Genomic DNA, 27,974 nt, shown 5'->3' on the forward strand with positions numbered 1-27,974 from the left:
ATCAGTTTAAAAAAAAAAAAAACACCAAAGAAGAAGAAGAAGAAGAAGAAGAAGAAGAAGAAGAAGAAGAAGAAGAAGAAGAAGAAGAAGAAGAAGAAGAAGAAGAAGAAGAAGAAGAAGAAGAAGAAGAAGAACCTCCTCATAAATCAAACCACCCCTGAGGCCACGCCCCCTTCAATAAAGCCGGACCTCTCTCTCTTCATCACCACATTGGGAACGTCACGTTCAGCCTCAGAGAGACAAGCACGAGCCCCACCCGCACCTGAGACCTCCCGGTACCCGTCACTTCTTCACTCCTTCACTCCTTCACCTTCACGGGCAAGAAACGGCAGCGCGAGCCCCGGGTTTGAACCCCTCCGTCAGAACACCGTGTTCTCATGATGATGATGTCATACCTGTGGATCCTGCTCATAGGTAGCCTGTTGGCTGCACACACCAATGCACAAGGTAAGGATCTATCTATCTATCTATCTATCTATCTATCTATCTATCTATCTATCTATCTATCTATCTATCTATCTATGTCTAGAGCTGGGCAATATATCGAGTTTTTTGTTGTGGCAACATAGAAAATGACAATATCACCTATTATAGCTTATTTTGTATTGAAATACTCGTTTTAGGAGTCACTACCTTTGCTACTTCTCAGAATGGCATGAAAACTAGATTTCAGGGAGAATTTTAACCAAGACCTTCCCCTAAAAAAAAAAAAAAGGCCACAATACAGAACTCACTCACACGTGCTGTCCCTTAGAGGAGAAAATGCCAAAAGTGGCACATATTGTGTTGTATTGTGCATCAACAAATAGTTTTTCTGGTAAGACTTTATTTGAAATAAAAAATATCGAGGTTTGTATCGTAAATTGTCATTTTGAGAAAAAATGTAGAAATATGAGTTTTGGTGCATTTTGCCCAGCCCTATCTATCTATCTATCTATCTATCTATCTATCTATCTATCTATCTATCTATCTATCTATCTATTCGTTTATTAATCCATTTCATTCATTGTTTCATTGAGTTAAATGATCCATATCTGGACTGTATTTCATGTCTTCTGGGAGTGGCAGCACAGATATCATCAGAGAAATAGGTGTGTCATGTAATACTGCCGCATCTTTTATTTTTCATGGATTTTAGGTCATTAGGGTGTGGTGGTGATCCCTTTTGTTTTTTCTTTACAAAAGTAAATCCGAGTCACCTTCTGCTTCTAATATAGGGGTTTTCCCCTCCTATAATAAAAGCAATGAATCGATGCTCGCCTTGTCCTGTATCTTTCCCCCTCTTTCTACAGCTAACCCATGGGCCTCTACCTCTGACTTTCCCCTCCAGGCCCATCATGCATGCAATGATTCCAGATTGTTTCAAAGGGAATATAAAAAATCAAAAAAAAAAAATCAAAGGAAGCACATAAAGTGAAGAAAGTTGGGGGCGAGTAGAAAGTATTGGAAAAGGATTAAAGGGAAACGCTGGGAGCTGACTGAGAGGGAAAACATGGAGAGATGATCCTAATGAGCATTGTGCAAACACTTCTCTGCTGGGTCACTTTTTTATGATCACTGGAGAGGAAGCAGCAGCAGCAGCACCCTCCTCCTCCTCCTCTACCTCAGCGTGCACGATCACAGACAAAGAGAGACAGACAGACATGTGCTTATCTACCCCCCCCACCCCCCATCCCTCTCATTGTTTGCTGTTAAACGTCCAGCTCTTTGTCAGTGGGGATGGATGCAGGAAATCTGACTCACAGGGATATTCAACTGGAGGCCCGCGGGCCACATGCGGCCCAGCTCATGGTCCATCAAAATTGTTGATTAGAAAGAAAACATTTATTACCTCCTTGGCAGAGGTATCTCACGCCATGGAAGATTCAATTAAAATTTAAAGGGGATCAATATACTGATTGTTTGCGATTTTTCCTGAAAAAATAAGGATGCCTATACATTTTGTATCGTTATTAATGATGATGGAATGATAAATATGGATAACTGGTTAAAAAAAAAAGGATATTTGGAGTTTGGTGGAGGTGTGCGTTGAGTGTTTTTCTTTGTTAATTTCATCAACCGGAATAGATTTTTATCTTAAAAAAAGGGATGACTCAGCACTTTTCACTATACTGTAAGTTAGTTTGAGGGAGTTTGTGGCCCAGGTCGTTGTCCATCAAAATAATTGAGCAGAAAGAAAACATTTATTACCAGTACCTGATTAGCGGAGGTAATAAATGTTTGTTTGTTTTTCACCACCATTTGTTCGTTTGTCTGTTAGCAGGATCACGTCCATAACTCTTTTTGACAACATTTTTATCAAAGACAGACATTACGCCATAGTTGATTCGATTTGATGTTAGAGGAGATCAATGAACTGATTCTGGATCAGTTTAAAAAAAAAAAAAAAAGTGTTAAGTTTATGTCAATATGTTTAATCAGACAACTGTTCTTCAGGAAATTTACTTTGATCTCCCGACATGTTTCGACTGTCAACTGCCAGTCTTCTTCAGAAGTGTCTACTAGTCATGAAACCTTTTTATATTAATAAAAGAAGAAACCGAAAAGAACATCAAAGCCATCAGCAGACGCCTCTGAAAAAGACTGACAGTAGACAGTCGAAATATGTCGGGAGATCAAAGTCAATTCCCTGAAGAACAGTTTTCTAAATAAATGAAACCCTAACATATTATATCTCTCATCATTGGTGAAATAAAATATATATATATATCTTGTTTCCTAATTAACCGATCTTTATGAGATTTGGCTCAGTTACGTTGGTTATAATGGTTTCTCAATTACCACTGCGAGTTTCATCCGGATCGGATCTAGATTGCTCATTTTACTGCAATTTTTCCAGAAAATGGGGATGCCCATACTTTTTGGATCGTTAATGGTTATAGAAATTTCTTCAAGATAACTGTGGATATGTGGCAAAAAGGCGTTTGGCGGAGGTTTGCGCTCTCTGACTGCTCTTGTATGTTAATTTGAACAACCTGAATAGGTTTTTATCTTTAAAACAGTGATGAGTCAGCACTTTTCACTACACACACACACACACACACACACACACACACACACACTGTATGTGAGTTTAGCCTGCAGGCACAAATGATCTTTCACCTATGTTGCAACCAACGTTAAAGTAAAATGTCAGAAAAGCTCTTTAACATTTACCTTTTTGAGATTTTAGCCACGATGAACAGATCTCTCTCCATTTTGCTTGATGAAATCTTTTCTTTTTTCTTAACAGTGTGATACTGATGGCAGCTGAATACAAAGTGCGTTTATTTGCACTTTGATGTTGCTTAATGGTCGTGGAAACGTGTAGCAAATGTTGCTGAATCGCCCTGTTGTAAAAGATGGAGCGCTAGGTCAGAGGTACACACGTAGATCATTCATATAGAGGTGAGGGATGTAGAGTATCAGTAACTAGATCCAGCTCCAGCTGTAGACTACACCCAATGACCCGACTTGTTTCAGCTCCTTCTTTCCCCCCGGGGCCCTGATGTATGTACGAGGACACACATGTGTGGGTGTGTGCTGTAATGTACAGAGCATGTGGGAGTACGGGCGTGCTTCATTAACATCAGTGTGCGTGTGTTTGTGTGTGTGTGTGTGTGTGTGTGTGCATAGGTCAGCTCCAGCACACGTGTGTGTCTTTAAAGGAAAGAGGAGAATTAGCTGTGTAATGTGTACCAAATGTGTGTGTGCAGGCTTGTCTGTGTTTACACGTTCACTGCCAACACATTAATCATGGTTTTGGTGAATAGGTAAAACCCTCACACACACATTCTCACCCCCATAGGGGCATTGATGTGACGTGCATGTTGTTGTGCAATAGTAATGTACCATAAAGTACAATGAGCTGTCACACATGCACAAACTGTTTCTGGGTCTACTGTTACGAGAAAAGGATTTTGTTCCACACATTATTAGTCATTCCCACACATTAGAGCAATTAAACGATTTAAAGTGATAGTTAGCGATGCTGCTTCAGTTTAAAGCCAGAGGGATGAAGAAGAGTTTGAGCCCTATTGTCCACAGTACGTATCTTTACTCTGCGTGCCTGGAAATTCCAGTTTCCTCTTCCTGTCCCGGGGTGTATCCCACTATGTGCCCAATGTGAGCTTCAACAGGCTCCAGCAGACCCCCGACATCCCTGTAGAGCAGGGTCAGGGAGGCGTGAACTCATTTCAGTTCAATGGACACAGTTTAATCTAGAAAAGTGCAATTCTTTTTAGGAATGAAGTCCAAATGTCACACATTTTTAGTCCTTTGATTTGGGCCATTTTGGATGTTCTGATGACCAGTTTTGGCCCTTGAGCCTAGAGTTGGACATTTATACTGTCGTACAGACTGGGTTAAGTGTGCACAGATGATGAATGTAAACATAAATAATCAAATTAAGATGTGTTTTTTACTTCATTCCTGTGTTAAACTTGAGATGGGTGACATTTAGTGTCAATATTCACCATAAAATGTAATATCTTCATAGGAATCAATGACATATATGATTTTTCATGACAAATAATACATATAATTGGCATTATCAGACAAAGTTTGTACAGAGTCCATCACAATTACTCCATTTATTGACTTTTCGGGTTAAAATATAAAGATATGAAGGATTTGCTTTTTAGTCAACATAACTTTCACTTGAGTGACAGACAGGTAAAGAGGATACTTTGAATTCATTACCATTGTGGGGCTCCGTTTTGTGAGATCTCTCAAAAGTTCAATTTATTTTTGTTTCTCTTTTCCTTGCTTGTCCGTTTAGGAGCTCCGTTTGCATGAATAATATACTGTAAATAGAAATAGAAATACTTTTAAATTTCATACAAGACTACAAATCACGTAGGATTTCATGTCAAATATTTGAACACATTTTGAGTCATTTTAAAGATGTTTTTAATATAGCTGTTGTGGCCAGACAGTCGTACCATATTTTTTTTTACACTTTAAATAACAGAATAAGTTACAGATAAGTAATGTTTTTTTTCTTTTGAAAATTCAAAGTGAGTGCATAAACTGTAGTTACTTTAAAAAGGTACATTTTATGCATTTAAACCTCTTTTTAACTGAAAGAAATGCAGTCAGACAGAGCATTTAGAGCGTCAATACGGCACTTTTTTCCATTACTAAAGTTGAAGAATCTTTCTTATTTGGCACAGATGATGTTTATTTTAACATTAAAAGTAGCCATAACCTGTTATTTCCATGGTGATGTATATAATGTGACCAAAAATGAGGTTGAGGGAAGGGGCTTTATGTATATTATGTATAAATATCTGAAATCAGAAATGTTGTAGGCATATTGGTGGACAATATCGGTATGTCGGATATCGGCAAAATGCTAATACCAAACATCCCTTTAAAAGAAGAATTGGTTAGCATTGATGTCACTCAGTACAAAAATTGTGATTAATTAACTTGTTTTTCTTTGTGTTTTAAACCTGGGACCAAATTTTCTTAGACCATGCTAACGAGCATTTGCTAACAATGTGAGTAGTTCTTCAGTTAAAATGATGTAACAGCATCCCTACTCCATCTACCCTTTGTTTCACAATCTGAAATTTGAAATCATTTCCTGGTAATCGTGTTGTTTCATTGGAATCATACCTTAAGTTTTATTTTAAGTTTCATTCACGTGCCAAACTCGGTGTTTACACTTCTCGTAAGTAACCAACGTGATGATGTTTGCTGAAGGTGTTTCTCTCACCCACTGCACAAAGTTAATAGATTATTAGGACGCCTAATTGTCTCATTGTCTGTTACGTTTTTTTAACTAGTGGATACAGAAGCCAAGGTATAAAGTTGCGTCTTCTTTTGATCTTGACTACTGTTGTAAACTCGGTTCCAACATCTGTTGGTTTTTGTGGACGCAGCAGCATGTTGATGCATGCAGGGACCTACTTACACAAAGCAGATGCTTGAATTAGTTAAGCGCTCTCAGGGATATCAAAATCTATCCGAGGAGGAAAAAAAAACATCTTTTTTATTTTTTTTATTTCCTGCTATCCGGACATTCTGAGAGAACGTCTCGATGTCCCGCCCTCAACAGCTCTACTTCCTCCCCTGCCTCTACCAATTTACCAGAAGCTACGCCTCTACACAGTTATTGTTAGAGCGCCTTAACTTTTGATTAAAACATGTTTATTACCTGTCGCCAAATCCTTTTAAAAGCAGCAAGTCCCCCCACCTTTGAAAAAAGCAGCCCCAAGATCATTCCTGTTGCGGTCACAAAGACGTTTATCCACAAGCTTCGTAGCCGGACTTTTCTTTTGTCTTTTGATAAAAAGGAGCATATTTTAACTTTATCAAGCCTTAGCGTATGAGTGACATATTTTTTTTTTCCTTCTTATATCAGAGCACAATATGCGTTATTATCAGAGGTGTGGACTCAAGTTATATAACATGGACTTGGACTTTAGACTCGACTAAGGACGTGAAACTCGACTTAAACTTGAAAACAAATGACTCGTGACTTAACTCAGACTTGAGCCTATTGACTCGGGAAGACTAGACTTCCTACCTTTCCATGACAAATTTTTTTATATAATGTAATTATTATGACAGAGCAATGAGTCTGGACTTTTATTGACACGTCCACCCTTAAATAAACCTACAGCCAATCAGGAAGCAGCTTAAAACCTCAAGCTAGGCTGAGACGTGCGCACACTAGCAGTAAAAAATGATTCCAAGAGTGATATCCTTTGGATTATACCATGATGAATAGTTAATTTGGAAAAAGTAAACCTCGTTATATTTCCCAGTATGATTATTGTTTGTTTCGTTAACATAGGAACTGTGAAGAAAATGTTCAAATCTAAAAAGATGTTGGTTTGATTTGCTTATAAAAGCGTTATATCAGATTATATCACTATTATTTGACAAATATGTACTTTAAGTAATTCATTGTTAATATCAGTTGAATATTCTTGCTGTGTAAAATGGCACCAGATGTGGTACATTATGTACTCGTGACTTGTTGAGACTTGAGGACTTTTGACTTGAATAGACTTGACTGGACACTAACTACATTCATTTATTTATCTGAATAATATCCACTGTTATCCAGTAAGTTAATTATTATTTGCACAATAATATATAGTCATCATAAAGATAGCTTTAATCAGAAAAAAATGGGTTAAAAGTGAAGAAAAATGGTTGTAAAAGTGGTCAAATAGGATTTTAAAAAAAAAACACAGAAATTGGTTCAAAGTTGCAAATTAGAGTGGCCAAAAACAGACAGAAAAAGTGGTAAAAAAAAAAAAGGTTCAAAGTGTCAATATTAAAAGTGCCAGAAAAAAGTAGCAAATAATGGGCATTACAAATGATGAATGTGGGTGAATTGGCTAAAATTTTGCATGAAATATGGTGAAAAGAGGTTAAAAGTGACAATAATGGGTCAACATATGCGACATTAGGTGGGAAAAGTGGTAAAAAGGGTTTATAGCTGCTAAAACTTGTCTTGAAAGTGGAAAAAAATGTGCGGAAAAGACATTGAAATTTGATGAAGTGGCAAAAATGGGAGTAATGTAGAAAACTTGGATTAAAAAGAGTAAAAATATGGCAAGAAAAAGTGATGAAAATAGGATAAAATATGGCAAGTTTGGTGTAGGTGCAGAAAAACGGTAAAAATAAGCAAAAAAGGGCTTAAAATGTTCAAACAATATTCTTAGTTTCTTAAAGGCATCTCGCGACTCCACTTTCAGTGTCTTGCTAGACCCAAATGGGGTTCTGACCCCGAGGTTGGGAACCCCTGTCATAACCAAGTAAATGTCTCCCACTGAGTGTAATGGTGAAATTGAAGAAGACATTTCAGTTTGTATGTTAAGCCCAATGGGTATTCAAAGTAGAGTTGGCAGACTTAATTTCCATTAAATCCACTTTAGGGTAAAATCCTTGGAAGAATGTGAAAGCAAAAAATGGCACAAAAAAATCTCACTTTTTCCACTTGTGTATTGTGATTACAAATAAACGGATAATTAAATAACCCTTGTTAATACGTGAGCTAAGAGATGCTGGCAGGCAGATTTCACTAGCTTCGCTCAGAGCCAGTAAGTGTTTCCATTATTGGTACAGCTTTGGAAGAAAAAGTACAACATGGCTTATAGTTCCATACTTTTTTTTCCCACATGTGTAAACAGGTTTGACTGCAAAAAGTTTTCTCTGGGGGGGAGTGGGACTTTGTTACAGTTTAGCACTGTTGTGGTGAGGTCTTGTACTGTAGCGTGCAGCCAGAGAAGAAGAGATGAGTCACCACCAGCCTGAAGGGACTGGGAGCAGGAAGGCCGAGAGAGGCTGGTATAGACAGAGAGAGAGAGAGAGAGAGAGAGAGAGAGAAGGGCAACAACTGATCTCACTGTTGCTGTAACGCAAAACAGGACACACTACAGCATATGTGTCAAACTCATGGCTTGCTGGCCAAATCTGGCCCTTTGGAGCATCCAATTCGGTCCACAGGAGAAAGTAAAAATGACAGAGAAATTATGAATTATTGTTTAAATGATACTGAACAATATTTCTTCTTGTTGTGTACACTAGTGCTCAGAGCCCGAATTTTGATTTGGGGCCCCATTTATTTGTTTGATCAAATATTACGACTGTTGGTGGTCCCGAATCATTGGCACATACCAATATATAAATAGAGCCTATTACCCCATATGTGTTACGGGGGTGTCAGGGGGCCCCCGGGGGCCCCATTTTTCAAATGACTACTCCTCCGTTAGTTCTTGTTAGATCACACTGCAGTTTGGTATGAATACTCTATGAATTAATATGATGAGACGCTCGGAGCTCTTTTTTTTTTTTTTTTAAATGGGGCTCAGGGGCCCACCCCCTTTTTTTGGCAATTTCCAATGTTATGGGAACATAGTCATGTGATATATTGTTTCAAAGGCAATTCAAAGTAAATTACCATTTTACGTCGCACAATTTCATTTGTTTTACTCTGTCGAACCGAGTCATTTCACTAAATTCTCAGGAACAGGTCCGGCCGTAGTTCATCAGAACTCGTTAATGTTAAACAGTGGGAAAAAAAAACCCTGTGAATTCCTTCAAAATTCTTTAATTTTCCTCAAGTTATTACATTATATTTCTCTTAATTTAAAAGAAATTGGTCACAAAATCTAGGAAATTTAAAGTAAAGACCCTGTTGGGACTGTTATCTATCGCTTACTGCTTGGATATTGTCGGTTTCTTACATATTTTGTTTTTTATGTATGTGTAGAAGTGCACACTATTACTCGCTTTTTGACAAAAACATCCAGTTTGCTTATATCGCATGTTTGCAGTTATTTTTAATGTTGAACTGTTGAAAAAACTAAAAATTCTTACAAAATCCTTACATTTTCCTTAAATTGTTGCATAACATTTCTCTTAATTTAATAGAAATTGGCCACAAAATATTGAAAATTTAAAGTGAAGATCCTGTTGGGGCTGGTGATGTCTATCACTTATTACACATTTGTCAAACTCAAGGCCCGGGGGCCAAATCCGGCCTTTTAGAGGATCCAATTTGGCCCACAGAAGGAAGTTAAAAATGGCAGAGAAAACATTGATTATTGTGTAAATGACCAAAAAATCCAGTTGTGGATATCTCAAATTCTCCAATTTATTTTGAGGGGATTGCATTTTTCCTTTGTCTACTGTATGTCACATGAATGCAGTCATTTTTTATTGAAAATTGTGAAAAGAAAATAACTTTTTCCATAAACAATTGCCCAAAAGTCCTCTAAATTACACAAAAATTGGTAACAAAATTAATGATTTTTTAAGTGAATTGAACTGATATTGAAAAATAGGGCACAATGATGTTGAAATTGGTCTTTTTTTTTCCCCACTAGAATCTGTGGCTTACTTGAGATCAAACTGGTCCCTATTTGGCCCCTGAAAAATGAGGTTGATACCCTTGATTTATTGCCTGGATAATGTCGGTTTATTACATGTTTAGTATTTTATGTTTAGGTAGAAGTGCAAACTATGGCACAATAATGTTGAAATGACTAATTTTTCTGCATAAAATCTGTGGCCCACTTAAGATCAAACAGCTCTGTATTTGGCCCCTGAACTTAAATGAGTTTGACGCACTACAAAGTGTGAGAGTGAATGCAAATACATGGCTACACTGAAAAGTCACATGGGTGTTAACATGAGGCTGTTTGTATGTTTAGACTAGGAGAAGTGGGGGTGGAGAGGGGGGGGTCATTTTATGGGTGTGTGTGTACCTGCATGTGTGTGTGTGTGCATGAAGTGGGTATGTTTAAAAGAGACGTATACGTTAAAGAGGAAGTGGCAAAGTGAGAGATGGGAATAGAACAGAATGTTCTATGGAGGCGCAACGCACACATGCACGCACACATGCACGCACACATTATGGTTATATAAAAATTTACTCAGACATGTTCTTAAACACACACATGCCAACAGTTATGCATACACATTAACTTAGATCCTGGCCTGATTAAGTAACAATAGTGTTTTCAGAGGCACCTAATGGGAACTTTAGTACAGACTGACTGTAAAGGCATTAGATTGACTCTGTCTGTCTGCACTGGAGAAATGCATTACCTGCTTCCATAATTATCGATTGCCAGAAGAAACAAGAAAGGAAATATATACAATTGATTTGCACATTTCCGCCTTTTATTTTACTTCGCTGGCTTTCATGTTAATCATTATAAACTTTTTTTAGTTGGGGTTCTAATTAAACCCTAAAGTGATGCAGTGGCATTCAATGGGCAAAATAGTGAGTGACGGACACAAAGAGATCTTGTTGTGCATGAATGCATGTTTAATGTATTTGAAGCACAGTTTGCGTGTGCGTGTGTGTGCAACGGAATCAGGATGTCACCAGCCCTTTTTTGTGTTGGAAGATTTATGACATGGTGGAAACACTTCAAATATGTTCATGCTGCTCTCCCTTCAGGCTTCGCTGTCTCTGATACCATCTGACTTGGCAGGTCTCAGTAATCTTAGATTAAAAATTCAAAACGGCTTTGTTTAACCGTACAAATGCCATAACAACAAGTTTAAGTGAAACACTTTTGCAAAGAGGTGAATTTTGTTAACATTCTTCCAAATTTAAATTGTCATGTTAGTATGTTGTTAGGGCAAGGGCCTTTTGCGGTCTGCAAGTAGTTTAGTTCCTTCACTTATTTAAATCAAGGACTAATGTTGTGTGTAGGAGCTTTTGATGGGTTAAATTGCAGAGGACAAATTTCAATATATATGTGTAACAACATATATACATGAAAAATAAATTTAATTAATAATTAATTAATTAAATTTTTATTTATTTTTGATAATGATAGAATTTTAAGTAAAAATTTTTGGCAAAGACGTACATTTTGTTACCATTCTTCCAAATTGAAAATGTCATGTTAGTATGTTTTTAGTGTTAGGGCATTCAAATGGTTTGCAAATGGTCTGAAAATAGGCTTCATTATTTATAAAATATATAAGCTAAAAACTTAATTTAACAGCCAGTAATATTAGTAGAAATAAAAAATGCATGCGTGAATGCATCTTCAAAGGATGTTCAGATTGTGTATTACGTACAGCTGTAACAGACAGACAGGGCAAGCAAAAAGTAGTTCTCACAGTTAAGTATGATGGAAGACAGAGTGACAACTGTCAACACTTTAAATTGTTCCCACAATCATCTTCACATGACACGATTGTAATGACCCCTCAGCCGCAGGAGTCGGCGTCTCCTCCTCCGAAAATGGATGGGCGGAAGATAGAAATGAACGAAATAGAAAAACAGAAGTTGAACACATCAACAGCTAATATTTGTTTTGGTTAGTTATATCCATAGAATATTTGTATAAAATTCACTATTGATGTATGTGTCAAGTTCATCAGTAATTATAACTGTTGAATTTGAATGTTGGCACTTGATGCCATTTGGTCTTATGACATCAAGTGCCAACATTCAAATTTAACAGTTATAACAGGATGAAAATATAAAAGGGGCCTAGAATAGATCCCTGAGGAACAGCGCACTCTATTGTGAATATGTATTGGATAAACCTGATGCTTTTTTAGGCAGAGGTGTTCTGAGTTCCAGCGAGATTCATTTTGTCTTTTTTTTTAACAGTATGTTAAGTTACAAGGTTTTTCAGGAAATTTTTAATCTCCTGACATGTTTCAACTGTCAACTGCCAGTCTTCGTAAGAGGAGTTTTGCTGATCACCTTTGATGGTTCCTTTGACGTTTAACTTGACTTCCATGTCATAGTTCCAGCAAGATTCATTTTGTCTGCTTTTTGAAAGGTATGTTAAGTTGAGGTTTTGTTTATTCAGATGGTTTTTCAGGATTTTTTTTTATCCCCAGACACGTCATGTTGCAGTGATAAACCTGTCAGGAGATAAAGGCATTTCTGATGAGGTGTTCTTTTCTATGCCATTATTTCAATGTGACCTTTTGAAGTCAGTTTAGTAAATATTCAATAACTTTCTTTCTTCTTCGACATTGCAGATGATGCAACTTTAGCCGAGGAGGTGGCAACAGAAACCACCACAGATACTGAACCAGACATTAAGGTTAGAAAAAGAAACTTGTTTTTGCTTTGTTGCCTTTGAATGAAGTAGATTGTATTGTACCCAAAGCCCTTCTTATACGTACATGTGCCAAATACAGGAAGACCCATCAGCACCAAGTGACCCCGCTACTAGCACAGGGGAAGAAGAAGATCCAAGCAATCCTACGGATGACGATGGAGTTCTTGTAGCTTCTGCAGTTGAAGAAACTGATCCTCCAGCTGTGGAAGAAACAGATTCTCCAACAGACGCAGGGGCAGATCTTCCCACAGAGGGACAAACTGATTCTCCAGCAGAGGTTGAAACAGAGCCTGCTGCAGTTGGACAGACTGATCCTCCAACAGAGGCTGGAGCTGATCTACCAATAGAAGAAAAGACAGAGGGAGGGACTGACCTGGTAGCAGAGGTAGAGACAGATCCTCCAACAGAGGGACAGACGGACCTTCCAACAGAAGAAAAGACTGATCCTCCAACAGAGACTGAGACAGATCCACCAACGGACGGAGGGGCTGATACTTCAACAGAGAAGGAAACAGATCCTCCAACAGAGGGAGGACCCAATCCTCCATTAGATAGCGATGCAGCACCAGAGATTCCTACAGGTGGAGATACCGATGTTACAACTGTCTTGACTGACGCTTCCTCCGTTGGAGCAGTAGAAACTCCTACAGATGTGGTTTCTGTAGACGGAAATGCAGCATCAGCAACTTCCACAGGAGACACCGACACTGAAGAGGCAACATCAACATCAGGTGATCAATAGAGATGGAGATCCATGCACATGACACCAATCATGTCTATTTCTTTAGCATAATTTACTTCCCATTACTGTCATTGTGAAACCTGTGCTATAACTTCCTATTTGATAGAATAAGAAGCATTTAGATAAATATCAGTGATACCTGCACAGGTAGGTCTAAGGTTCTGGATTAGATAGTATGGACAGATTGAGTACGCAAGAAATATCCAAATGTATGCTATATCGGGACTTTTTTTTAACCGTGTACTCAACCACCCCATGATGCATTGAAAGCGGAACGTAAATTATTTCTTGGACCAGCTTCAAGCTAAAAGTCAAACATTCCCTTTCCAAAATCTCTTCTCATCCCCCATTAGTCTTTAACTCTTTTGTAAATGAGGCTGTTGTTTTGAAGTTAACAGGAAGTCTTGTCAGTAGCACAATGGAGGGCCTCCAAAAATCTCTGAAATGTCTGCATGAAATGTGTGAGTTGCATGGATCAAATGACCACATGTTGATATTCTACTTGGTCACTTTCGCTGAAAATGTTTTCAGAACTTTCAAAGGTTGCGAATCAATTACGATGTTTAGTCTCAGTGTGCATCCGTTTTTTGCCGTTGCAGATTCAAAATGCATCTTGGGAAAACTTGGAAATATACTTCAATGGGAACAGTCATCTTCCTAAGCATACTAATAATATATTTTAGACAGTATATACTCATTGAGTGTGTAGTACGTTAGTATGCAATTTCGAACACATCTAGCGTGCATAAAACCTCATAGAAACATCAAAGGACAAAAAACGTGGTAAAGTCAATAAATCAATAAATCGAAGGTCGTTTGAAAAAGAAAAGATGTAAAAGGCTGAAATTGCCACTCGAAAGTTTGTTTTGATATCCACTGTAAACACTCTCTTATTGACATTATTGGGAACATTTTCACAGGATTTGGAGTTCTGGAGTATATAGACAAATGCACAGAAGGGATTTTTTTTCCTTCACTCTCTTGTGTTTCTTTGCCAGACAAGGAAGACATAGTTTCACTTCATACATTTTTGATTTGTTATCATCTCACTCTACAAGACATTCAGTTTCGTCCGTTTTGATCTTTCCCTATAAACCCAAAAATAAACATCCGTCATTGTTATGCCGCAACTTTCAGTGTGTTGGAAAGTCACTTTTGGTGACGTTTTTGTGGTCAAACACATTAAATCACAGTAAGAATAAAATAAAAACACTTCCATGCATTCGTCTTAGGGACTCCATATCCCACAATGCAATGTGCTGAACTTTTCTGCTTGATATGATAGAATATTTTAGTCTTCAACAGCTTTAAATAAGCATCAAAAGTAATTGTCCATTAAACTCAACTCTGCTTTGTGTTGTTTGTTCTTCTTTCCATTCACTGTTCCCTCCATGTCCAGCTTTGGTCCCGGGGGCTGGAGATACAGAGGAGAATCCCACCTCAGGTGCTAATACAACGGCTGCCAAAGATGAGGTCAGAGCCAGTCTCATCAACATAGTAGTCAGGATGTGTGTAAACAAATAAATAATGTAACCAAAGCTCAGTGATGCTTAGATTGTTTTCCTCCTATAATAAGATCACATGCTTTATGCATCAAATAGTATTCCTTTTTGCACAGAGCGGAGCAGATGATAAGTCCTCACCAGCAACAGATGTTGAACCCAGTAAGGAGGAAGAACCCACAGATCCAGCAGCTAATGAAGACACGTCCAAATCAGCCACTGAAGAAATTGTCAAAGCAGAAACTCAACCAAAAGTAGACGCTGAAGTTTCAACGTGTAAGAAAACATTTCTGTCTGTTTGCTGTATTTCACAAAATAATGTAACATTAGTAGAGGGATTGGCACTAAATATTATCCTAGTTGTGATATATTATATCCAGATAAAAAAGTAATACACATGAAATAATAATCTCAATCTCAAACAAGTTGAACTTCTTTTGCCATTACTGTAAATATACAAATTTGAACTGCTTAGTTTAGATGTTTATAGCATAGTGTAAGCTGGATAGTAAAGACATCTTCTGTATTGTGCAGTTCAGGTCTGGCAACTTACTGTCTGCCCGAGGCTTAAGTGCACATCATGTTAAGAATAGTTGCTGAGAGACAAAGTCATGCTTGATGATCTCACGTCTTTGGCATGTGTGTCCTTTACGAGGAAAAGAAAAGTGCACAAAAATTTGAAACATTTTGACATTTGTTTGGAGATGTGTATATATATATATATATATTTAATATAATATGGATATATGTAATTTATAAGGTGTTATACAAATGTACTATATACGGTATTTATATAGATATTTAATTAGTGTATATATGTACAGTATATATCTATATATACTAGAGCTGGGTGACATGGACCAAAACTGATATCTCTATTCTTTTTTCTCAAAATGGCAATATACAATATTAATCTCAATATTTTTTACTAAAATATAAAATAAAAATATGTTGTTATAGGTGAGATTGTAATTTTCTAGATCACCAAAATAGAAATCTCGATATATCCAGAATCTCGATACATTGCCCAGGTCTAACATATACATACAGTAATATATATTTATAAAGACATTTATGTAGTATACAAAGGTGCAATATATATTTATATTTGTGTATATATAATATTAGCAATGATATAAAATGAGATAAACGCAAGAGTTAAAAAGTGGTAGGTATATATAAAAAAGTATATACTTCGCCCATACTCTTTTTTTTCAAACTTTTGTGTGATTTGTTGATTTTTAAAGAAAATATTTTTTTTTATACATGTTTGAGATATAGTTAAATCATTCATTCATTCATTCATTCATTCATTCATTCATTCATTCATTCATTCATGTGATGCAGCAATTCAGTGACCCATAATTGACTATTCTCTATTTCTTCTTTTAACAGCTGATATGGCAGTTATTGTACCGGGAGTGAAAACAGGTAAGCACACACACACACAAACACACATGCTTGCACACACGTGTAGAAGCAGTGTCTGAATGTATTGCACACAAATAACCAACAACTACACAAACACAAATACAACCACATGAGATTCAAACACTCACACTAAATAATATCATAAAGTAAAAAAGGTTTCATACTATAATCTGTGGGATGGGATCAGATGGAACAGCTGATTAGATGCTATATTAGGTCAGTCCACATTTAAACAGCTAAAGTAATATAGAATGGAGAAGTGAACAGGGTCAGCTCACTCACATGCTACAACTTAATCAAACTATTAAAGGTTTAGAGTGTGTTACGCCCCAAAAATTGAACTAAAACACATCTGTTATTAATAAGGACATTTAACGGGACAAAGCGTTGTGTATATATCTTTTGACATTTGCCCCTCCATCATTAACATCAGGCCTTATAGCTGTCATTTAGTTATGTAAAGTATGTAAAATGTCTATATTCTTGTTATATTTAACTCAACTAAACTTAATACATTTTACAGTTTTTTGAAAATCTCATACAAGGGTTATGTCACGTTTGTCACAAAATAATAATTGCGGAATGGATCAGCTGATGAAAATGCCTCCCTTTGACCCCAGGAATACAAATGTTGACAGTTTTGTGTGTTTTTTTAGTTTTAAGAGAAATACATACATGTCGTGCCTTTCTTGTGCGAGGTGTCACGTATCATTTGTTCTACCACTCCCTTTCTGAATAAATCTATGGGAAACAGATGTGCCTTTAAGTTTCTGTGGCAAAATAACAGCTCCCTGTGGGATTGATTGGATTTCAATTAGTGAGAAACTCCCAAATGACCTCATATAGATTTTTTTCCTCCTGGATAAAGGGTCATCCTTTATGTTTTCTAACCTCACCTTAGGGTGGTATGTTTTCTTTGTTAACACTTCTTTCTCCAACCAGAATTCTTGCACTCTCCATCTAAGCTTCACCCTTAATTAAGTATTTCCTCTCATAAGCGTCCTTGTTTGTCTTTACACTTTATAAAGCCGGAAATTCTTCTTTCCGTCACTGGAGAATAGCACTCGAATGTTTAGTTTATCTCTGCGCCTTAAGGAGGAATGCTCTTTGGTAAGGAGAGAAGAGAGTTTGTGTTGTTAAAAACACAAAGATTGTTTATAGCCTATCAAAATGCGACCCCAGAGATAATTTTTTTCTTGAATTAATTTTTTTAAATATGTTTATTATACTGTGTGTGCCAGGATTAGTGCACACAGTGACAATATGCGCAAAGTTTGTCTTTCACCTTGTCCGCACATGCTGTTGAAGGTCAACACTACATGTAGTGGAGTCTTTTTTGTGACAGCTATTCATGGTTTATTATTGAAATTAGATAAATTGATTTATTTCATTGCAAAATTATGTGAGGAGGAGGGAACAGGGAAGAGGGAGTCAGGGTAGGACAATGGAAGGGGTGCGGAAGTGTCAACTATTTAAAAAAAACAAAAAGATGCACCTCATATATTTTTAAACTGTATTTTATTTGAATTAGATCTATACTTGATAGAATACAGTTGTTTGATGCTGAGTATGTGATGTGTTAATTTTAAAATGAATAATAATAAAATAAAGTAACATTTTAACCAGTCATTTTTTTATTTTTTTATTTTTAACCAAAAAAAATACTTTTTTTTTTTTTTTTTTTTTTTTTTTTTAACTTTAGACATTTCTGGTGACCCCATTTTAATTCCAGGTGACCTCACGCAAGGTTGAAAAACGCTGTATTAGTTGCATCACAACATGCAGGAAATGATATTTTCATTACAGGCTCAACCAGTGCTTCTCAAACCTTTTCTGTTGCACATTTGAAGAAGGAATTATTATCAGACCTCTAGTAGGGGTGTGCATTGCCATGAATCTGACGATATGATATACGATTCACGATTTGCATGTCACAATACGATATATCCCGACACTAAACAATCCGGTGATATATCACAATATCAATAATTGAAAATGTCCCTATTACAAGTAAAATAAAGCTATAAAATACAATTTATTTCATTTTTTTTTAAACTTGCGAGAGAAAAGTAAATGGTAACTAACTGTAATTCAAGTACAAATATCACAAACAAGTGGTATGTTTATCAAACTGTCAATTTTTTTTTTTTTTAAAAAAAGAGGAATTTTTGCTTCTACAACAGATTCTGATTCTTAAATTATTTATGTATATATACAGTATATATATAAAATAACAACATAATTTATAAAAGTGGCTAGTATGTTTTATGGAATTAAAACTCAATCAACTTCCAAATTAAAATGCATAGAGGAGTGAGGTAGTTTAACAAGGTCTGATGTGGTTCACTGACACCTAGTGACCGGGCGTTTACGTGCTATGCATATGTTAGCGCAATTAAAAAAAAATTCGTTAAAAAAACACGATTAAAAAAAAATCTTTTCAAGAAAAATTGATTTGGACCTTTTTTGGATTGATACGATAACTGCGCGTTGAAATATTGCGATATATCTCTGAATCGCTTTTCTACCTTTCACCCTTACCCCCATCGCTACGAAATAAGTCAAAAATGTAACCCCTTGTTAAAAAATGCGACTGTCCTTATCAAAAATCATGAAAATAACATTGATTGTGCCATGACATATTTTAGAACAGTACTAATAATGTAAGCCAAAACATTTTTTAGGGAGCGTGCCCCACAGTTTGAGAACCGCTGGGCTCAATGCACTTTTCAGAATTTTATTTAAAAAATTAAATAATCATTAACCTGCTTGGTTACACTTTCAGTCTGTGGCAAAAATAAACTTTTCTCATATAATAGTTTTAATTATTTGCCTTACAGACGTCTCCGTTGAAATAAACTTGTTTTGCAGCTACAGGTATCTACTCGGCACTTTATGGTAACTAATCTTATTTTCTGAATTCTGCGTTGGGTCAAGAAGGAAAAACAGGTCATGGCATAATTTTGCCTGAGAGCTATTAGTAATAAATTACCACACCCTAAACCAGCCTCTGAGTCAGCCCTGCTGTGAAGTCGACTGGGTTTTTCCACAAGGAGAATTGATTACAGCGAAAGATAAAGTTTTTTTTTTTGTTTTTTGTTTTTTTTCATGGAAAGTATTGTGAGGGAGTGCCACTCACATGAGGTCAGTGGCACTAGAGTTTTGATCTGTTAGTGTTTTGTTTCCTACAGGATGGGCCATTCACAAGGGGCCATTATAGACTATAGAGCTAAAGAGGGCCCTGAGGAGGCCTGATAACTTTAACCAGTTCAACATGGGGACAGTGCTGTATAGTCCTATACAGACTAGTGTGTGTGTGTGTGTTTGGGGTGCACATCTGGATGATATTCCTTAAGGGTGGGAAATTTCCAAGACAGATGAGAAAAAAACAAAAAAACTGGCATTCCCTCCACCCGTGACATTAAATCATTTGAACTTTTATTCTGACAGAGCTCGGGTTTAACTTGGAAGATGCTCTGGATGCGGGGCCTGCAGCGGTCGACCCTCCACAACCAGGAGGAAAGAGCCGCAGTATGGGATCCGATGGTTGGTGTCTTATCATATCTATCCAAAGTCAACGTCTTTATCATGTCAAATAAGCGTGAGCCATGATGTGTGAAGAGATGCAGGTGTGTACGTGTGCTGCTGTTACTACACAGTGGTTTGAATCAATGCAGTTAAATGAGAGAATAACAGGAAGTTGTTGTTGACAAAGAGAATCGAATAGATCATAGCTTAACAGGAAGGAGAAGTTTACACAACAGTTATAATATAATTATAAAAATACATTTAGAAATAATATTTACCATCAATCTTTATTGCAGACTCTTAGTCCAGAATTGAAAAAAGATAAAGAAAAGAAAAAGAAAAGCACACAACAAACATTATTAATAATAATAATCATCATAATTAAAAAAAGATAATAATAAAAATAATAATAGTAATAATAATGATGGTGATAATAAATTAATGAATTAATAAATTGATAAGTTAACAAATTAATAAAAAGTACAAATTAATGACTTTATTATTGAGTCTCGATTCGACTACAAACCGATTTTCGATTATTAATGATTGTCGATACCATTTTTTATTATTATCAGTCAGCTGCTGAACTATTTGACTTCTCTTTTGAGTAACACCTCACAGCATCTTCAATATTGTATATAGCGTAATTTAAATATTGAAATTTGGAGGACTCGCCTAGTTTGTAATATGATTTGAAAAATAAAAATAATTGAGCTTTGGAAATTTAAAACTCCATTCATAATCATCAATAATATCATGATTAATTCCAACATGAGAGACATTAAGTATTTATTTATTTTTGACCAGCTGTCCGCGACCCACCCTGCACTGGTCCGCGACCCACTTTTGGGTCTGGACCCACCAGCTGAGAATCACTGCGCTAATCACATTCAATATATAAATAAATAAATAGGATTAAAAAAGTGCAAAGAAGCAATTCATCGTTGATCATGATTCAGAATAAAAACAGTATGAATCATAAATGAAATAGCATCAGGATAAACAGTTTTCCTTATTATTCTTTTAAAAGGTTATTTCTCTCTTGTTGAACTTATGTTTGGTCATGTGTAGAAGTATCAAACCTACACCATGATACAGTATAATGCTTTAATGTCTGATTTGTACTTTATGACAGTTTGTAGCAGCATATAGACAGAAATCTACGTAGTGAGAAACTGCTGTTTGACATTACTGCTATGAAAGGACAATGAATTGACTCATTTTGCACAAATGTAGTCATTTAGCCACAAGGCAAGCTAACAGCAAAGCAGGAACAGGAGATTTTGCTGAGGGAGCCTCTCCCAGCATTCATTCACCCCTCAGCGCCTGTGTGAAAGCTGATTCATCTGGGATAATCATTATATTTGTGGGCTTTTCTTTAAAACCGTGTTATTAGCTTTGTCAAGTCTAAGCAGGCAGAGTCGCCTGTGATCTACCCGGCGTTTACAGACAGGCAGTTCAAAAGGCGAGTATAGAGCCATGGATTTGTATGTAGATCAGATAGAGAGATCAGTCATATTTTATTGCTGTGAAGCACACAGAGTGGATGCTTCATGCAGAGTCATGTGTGTGCGTGCGTGCGTATGTGTGTGTGCGTGCATGTTCTGAGACCGGTTGAGACAGAAACCGTAGAACGTTGGATGCCCCTGAGGTATTAACTACCACAAAGAAAATGTATCTCGCATTTCCTTTTCGTTTCCCCTGTGACGTGTCAGTCACAATGCTTCATACGACACATTAAACACAATAACACAATAACACCAGTGCTCAGATTAATTTTCCTCCTTCTCCTTCTTGTTTAGGTGGGATAGTTGGTGCATCCGGAGGCGGTAAGGATGTTTTTTTTTTTCATTTGAATAAAGTTTTGCTGCCAAATATTCACTGTATTCGCCTAAAAACGTGATGTTTCTCAAGTTTAACATTTTGTTACGAAAGTCAAAGTCACTCCCACACTGTAGCCGTGACTTACAGAGAATGCAAACAGGACACAAGAGTTTCTTTTCTATTGTTTGAATTGATTTTACACAAACAGCTCTAAAGCTCCTAATAGAGTAAATATGTTTTTTTCATTTGTAGCTGGGCAATAAGACTCACTATTTTATTAATATTTGCAAATTAGATTTTCAGCCATGTTAGAGTCCAATATGTAACAACGACCCGATATGTAACAAGCCCCGAAATATTATAAAAAAAATGTACAGTAATAAAATGCGAAAAGTCAAAATGTAAAAACTGGTCAATGATGATGTAACAAGATGCTGAGCCTAAAAAAAGACTTTTTGCCTTTTTTTTATATATATTTATATATATGAAGGTTAAAAAAATGTGACCAAAAATGTTTCCCCAGGGCTCTTCAAAAGGCTTTAATAATAATAATAATAATAATAATAATAATAATAATGAAAAAAAAAAAAAAGTAAATGATAATAATATTAATATCTTTATTTTTATAGAGCGCTTTTCAAAAAAACTTTACAATGAAAGTACAGGTGATAAAAGAAAAGAGCACATGTAATAATGAAAGTTTTAAGAGCCATTGTAACAATAAAAGTCACATGATGAGTAGTTTTAGCAGTTAAAAGCAAGTCGGAATGGATGGGTTTTGAGGCTTGATTTGAAAGATTTACACCGTATAAATACACACGCGCACACACTTTTATGTATGATACTACTCTCTACATTAGCTCTTTATTTTATAAATCACTGACTCAGTTTATGATGTAATAATGTAATAACAAAAGGTTTTTAAATATTGAACAAATAAGTTATTAACCAGTTGTAACATTTTGGGTTTTATAAAAAAATAAAATAATTAGATTTGAGACTCAACACTTTTGTTACATTATTGACCAGTTTTTACATTTCGGGTTTTATTAGATTTATTATGATAACAATTCAGGTCATTGTTACTGTTGATATTAATGACATATTACTCAGTTATTACTGTTCGTTATACCTACAGTATTTAACTATTCCTTTTTTCTCTGTTCACTAACAGAAAAGCCTCAAGGCAAAGGTGAGTTTGTCTCTTTGCTTTCCGCCTATTTTTTTGTGTCATGCAAACACTGTGACAGGTGTGCTGTTGCTTCATAACCTTTACAAGCCCACTGTCGCTTACTCTGAAGCAAGAGTTATTTCACAGTTCCACAAAGGGCTCAGGGGTAAAGATGAACTTCTTTGCATAATTTATAGAATCGCTGAGATTTCCATGTCCTGAAATATGATCTGAAAATCTGAAACGGAGCAGAATTAAACATGCAGTACAGGTATTTGACGAAAAGGAAACATGAGTTTTAATGAAAGTCATTGGGGGCATCTGTTTTCAGGAATATTCCATATCGCAGCTTCTGAGTATCGACAAAAGTCACGCATTCGTTACACCCAAAACTGTGAATTTCCATGTGTGCACACATGCATGTTCCTGCGTGCCTGCATGTGTCTCCACCCACCTTCCCTCTGTGACTCATCCCATTTGGCCCTAATTAATCACCTCGTAATTTCACTGACTCATTAATTTCTTAATTTATGTGTGTGTTCCCTGGCTTGTGTGTGATCGATCAGCACATGGGCTTTATTGTCGTTTGTTCAGGTGTGCTTTGCTTTTTACTCTTTGTATCCCGACAGCTGTGACTGTGCATTACCATCCCTTTCCCTATTCAGCATATCCTGCAAATATTGACTTTTATATGCACTTAAACTCTGCAAATAGCTAGTGCTGGTAATACTCCTATGCAGAAGAATGAATAAAGTCTTACTGGCAATGCAAGTAAAGTGGTTTAGTGTTACACTACCCTGCTAAAGCAAGGATATGTCTGTTCAGATGTGTGATTATTGTTTGAACAGGCAAAAAAAATTAAAGTTTTTTGGTGTTTACATCAAAATCATGCCCTTAGTTGGCTCTAGGGGTGTAAAGAGTACTGCTATATCCTCCTCAAGTAGAAGTACTGTTATTACTTGATTTAAATTGTACTCAAGTACAAGTACGTATGTAAGATGCATAAAATATCTTGCATAATTGGAACTTAATTTCCTTAGTTTTCCACAAAGGCATCTGTATAAAATAAAAGGTTTGTCAAAATGTACAATTATTTTTTAAATAACGCCAATAAATTCAATTCAAAATAAAAAATAAATAAAATATCAGGCTCTAAGTATAGTTACAGTTATGAACTGAGAAAATAGCCAGCATTCAACAATTTATTGTGGTTGGTTATGGAGGTAGATTTGTGTCTTTATTATTCAATAAAAAAAAAAAATATTTTCAATCAAAGAAAAAAAGTGTTTAAATGCAATTATTTGGGCATCAAATTTTTTTTGCACTTGAACACTTTTTTTTTGATTGAAAGAATTTATTTTTGATTGAAAAGTATTTTTTTTTTTTTGATTGAATAAAAAAGACACAAATCCACCTCCATAGTTGGTTGAATATGATGTGATGCATTTGATTGTTTTGTAGTATTTTTTGTAGTTTCACAATGTCCGTTGATCGTTTCAAAACAAAAACTACTAAATTACTCAGTAACAGTTGGGTGTAGAAACGTAACAAATTACTTTACTTCTTTAAAAATGTACTAAAGTACAAGTAAAACTACTGATCTAGAAGTATACTCAAAAAAGTACAAGTCAAAAGCAACTAAATTACAGTAACTTGAGTACTTGTAATCCATTACTTTAACCTCTGGCTGCATCAAACCTGAGCAAATGATTGTTGCCACAGCAACGAGCTGCTCGCAGGTGCAGAAAAATTTCCTTGGCTGCCTTTCAGAGTCTAAATTATAGGCTAGATGGATGAAACATGATCAGAAAATGCTGGAACAATCTGACGCTGCTCTCGCTCTCCCTCGCTCTCCCTCGCTTTCTTGCTCTCAAATTACTCACAAGATATTAAGCATGTTTTTCACTCCTTTTGTAAGGAGTAACCTGTTCTACCTGGCTGGAGCTGATCGCGATAGCTGACCTTCTGCTGCCTTTTTTCTCCTGTTTTTAATCACAGAGGGCGGATCTGGTGCCTTAGCAGGAATCCTTTCTGCCATTGTTTTGACTGCAGTGGGAGCCGTCAGTGGATACATCCTTTATCAGAAGAAGAAACTGTGCTTCAAAAACAGACAGGGTAACTAACTACATCACATGAGTGTTGCCTTCAAAACTAAAAACAGGGATTTAATAAAAGTAAAATACCAAAATAAAGGTGCCAGAGACCGTGGACCCCCAATGTACCTGAAGGTGGTTGAACACAGACATGAACATTTTAGAACAGCCAAGTGGAGACAGGACCATGTATAAGGGGGGATGAAGGGCAGAGCTTTTTGGGGTCCATCCATGAAGTCAGCAAAATTATGATCCATTGTTCTATGAATCTGTGAAAACCACATGTATTTATTTATCTGAATAATATCCACTGTTATTATTATTTACAAAGATGTAAATCCTCGTTTTAATCAGAAATAAAAAAAATTGGGTTAAAAGTGACCAAAAATGGTGGGAAAAGTAGTGAAATGGGGTTTTAAAAACCACAGAAATTGGTTAAAAGTTATAAATTAGAGTGAAGAAAAAACAGAGAGAAAAAGTGTTAAAAAAGGGTTGAAAGTGTCAATTTTGGAACTATTAGTTCAAACTGGCAAATAATGGGCATGACACATTGTGAATGGGGTTAAATTGGCAAAAAAATAAGAAAAAAAGGTTAAAAGTGACAATAATAGGTCAACATATGTGACATTAGGTGGCAAAAGTGATGGAAAGGGTTTGTAAGTGCAAAACATTTTTTGAAATTGGGCAAAAATGTGCAGAAAAGGCATTGAAATTTGATGGAGGAGTGGCAGAAATGTGAGTAATGTAGCAAAAATGCATCAAAAGGAGTAAGAATTTGGCGGGAAAAAGTGATGAAAATAGTTGGTGTAGCTTCAGAAAAAGGGTAAAAAAATAAGTGTAAAATATTCTTGGTTTCTTAGAGTTATCTAGCGACCCTCTCACAGTGTCTGGCGACCCCAAGGTTGAGAACCTTTAGACTAGAAATCAACTCAAAGGTTTTCCACACGCTCGTTTATGAAACAGTAAATAGACGTCAAGCTGGTTTTGTGTTTGGTGTCGGGTTCAGCTCCCGCATCAGTAAACGTTTTGGTCTCAACTTCAGCCTGTATGACTTGTTTAGATCTAAACACTGGGAAACTAGCATAAAAAAAACCCAACGTCAAAGACACAGACGTCATCCCCCATGAGAGCTTTGGCTCCTATAGAAGTTAATGACATAAGCAGGAAGGAAAACCACTACATTCCTCCTTTGGCTCCTATTTCAGTCTTTATTCAGGCTGCCAGGAGTTTTAACGCTTCCTTGGATCTTAGTGTAAGACATGTCCAGAGTGCACTTGTTAAAAAAAAAATTAAAGGGACTTAAAAGCCCCCGGGTCCTCAAGGTCAGGAGCTCTGTATGAAACTTAGCAAACTCAGCTTTATCTCTCAGTCATCTCACACACATCCTGCATCCTGAAACTGCCAACTCAGCAGAGTTTTCATTTACAGTCAACAGGAACAATAAGACATTCAGCCAAGGAAACGTTCTGAGGGAACATTGTGGACATTTGATATCAAACAGAACATGAGAACAAGTTAAAGGGATCCTCCACTGTTATTACACATGTGGCCAAAAAAATTGGAAATGTACTTACTAGAAGATCTATTCCTAACAAGCATTATTAGCATTTCACCATCTCCCACCCAAAATGACTTCTATACAAAGGTTTTGTGCATCTACAACAGTCCGTGATTTACTCATTAACTTCAGCCACCGGAGCGTGTCAGCGCACTGTTTAAGGGAGAGTAAAGGTCCCAGAGGAGAGCTCTTCTTCTCTGCTTCATTGTCTACTACCAAACCGCAGAGTTGGAACTGTCGTTCATAGATAATTTTTCGGGTCACAACTGTTTTTATCCTCTTTACGTAAACAAAAGAGGCTTACATCAACATCTTTAACTTTTCCTGATTATTTAGAGCAGGGGTTCGCAACTGGTGTCACCCTGGGACCCACATTTTTCCACTGTAATTAAATTGCGACCCACTTTTTAAAAAAAAAAGAATTCAACCAACCGAATTTAGTTTTTCAAACACACACATATATAATCTTTTTTTAAAACATAACTACATATTTTCCTGTGCAACATGCATTTCACAGCATGCCTGTCAAAAGAAAATTTTATTTCAAAATAAAAGACAAGTCCAACATAAGAGACAATAAGTATTTATTTATTTTTGACCAGCTGTCGGCAACCCACCCACTACAGGTCCATGACTCACTTTTGTGTCCCGACCCACGAGTTGAGAATCGCTGCTTTAGAGCAACCACAAGCAGCACAAATCGACATTTTGACCGAAAAAAGCTGCTCAGTCTTCTAAAAAGAAGGCTGAATGTTTCACTACAGAAGAAAACAATGAGATTTTTACAGACAAATGGGGCTTGGAATGTCATGAATCACATGATTTCAAGACGGTGGAACACAGGTTCTAAAACGGTAAAGTAGTCCCATTTTTAGAGGTTAATAAAACAAATATGGTGCAAAATAATTTGTGTTGTTGGGCATAAATCCTCTAATAAGGACATTTCAAAGGTTTTAGGCCACATTTGTAAAAACAGTGGAGGATCCCTTTAAGAATCCTAGTCTGACTTCTCGACTATTACAGATAAAAGGTTTTTTTTTTCCTAATTTGTTTCTGTTTTTCTTTGTAATGCATGTTTTCCTAATTATTTCTTTGTCTTTTTATTTTGTAATCAGAAGCAGATCCTGAGGCAGCACACAAAGCCAACGCAGCTGAGGCTCAGTCGGATCCTCAGGGTAAAACACACACACACACACAGAAACACACACACACACCTCTACATGCTAATACATGATATTTAGTTGAGTACACTGTGTTGTTGTAATTATTAAACTGTTTTCTTTCTGTTTTCCAGTTCTCAACACATTGTTGAACTCCTCCTAAAACCAGCAATGATCACCTGACTGCCTGGACCAACAGAATTCAAGCAAAGTGGCAATCTCACTGTTAGCCTCTACCTACGGTGGAGCTAAGTTACTGTGAGGCCCCTGAGTAGGGCTGTGTGTGTGTGTGTGTGTGTGTGTGTGTGTGTGTGTTTGTGTGTGTGTGTGTGTGTGTACATATGTGGAAACGAAGACTTGGACAAAGATCAATTAAATGTGTGTGAACTTTAGGGTTTTTGGATGATCCCAACAAAG

At 36.4% G+C, this 27,974-nt stretch overlaps 1 protein-coding gene across 1 annotated transcript; it reads left to right on the plus strand.

Annotated features, from left to right (window-relative positions):
• Positions 1-181: 181 nt before the first annotated feature.
• LOC114454654 (mucin-1-like) lies at positions 182-27,974 on the plus strand. Its single transcript, XM_028435271.1, has 12 exons — positions 182-447; positions 12,466-12,530; positions 12,628-13,279; positions 14,690-14,763; positions 14,909-15,068; positions 16,188-16,223; positions 19,674-19,769; positions 21,554-21,580; positions 22,750-22,767; positions 24,745-24,861; positions 27,513-27,572; positions 27,692-27,974. Exons 1-12 carry the CDS (start codon positions 378-380, stop codon positions 27,718-27,720), a joined length of 1,404 nt encoding a protein of 467 aa, XP_028291072.1. The 5' UTR covers positions 182-377; the 3' UTR covers positions 27,721-27,974.

The sequence above is a fragment of the Gouania willdenowi genome, chromosome 21 (assembly GCF_900634775.1).
Source record: "Gouania willdenowi chromosome 21, fGouWil2.1, whole genome shotgun sequence".
Taxonomy (NCBI): Eukaryota; Metazoa; Chordata; class Actinopteri; order Blenniiformes; family Gobiesocidae; genus Gouania; species Gouania willdenowi.

What these genes read in the sequence shown, in the direction of transcription:
- LOC114454654 (XM_028435271.1), top strand. Translation starts at nt 378, where the DNA reads ATGATGATGATGTCATACCTGTGGATCCTGCTCATAGGTAGCCTGTTG. An exon ending in TGTACCGGGAGTGAAAACAG is followed by an intron (nt 16,224 to 19,673) that starts GTAAGCACACAC and finishes TTATTCTGACAG; the next exon opens with AGCTCGGGTTTAACTTGGAA. An exon ending in GTGCTTCAAAAACAGACAGG is followed by an intron (nt 24,862 to 27,512) that starts GTAACTAACTAC and finishes TTTTGTAATCAG; the next exon opens with AAGCAGATCCTGAGGCAGCA.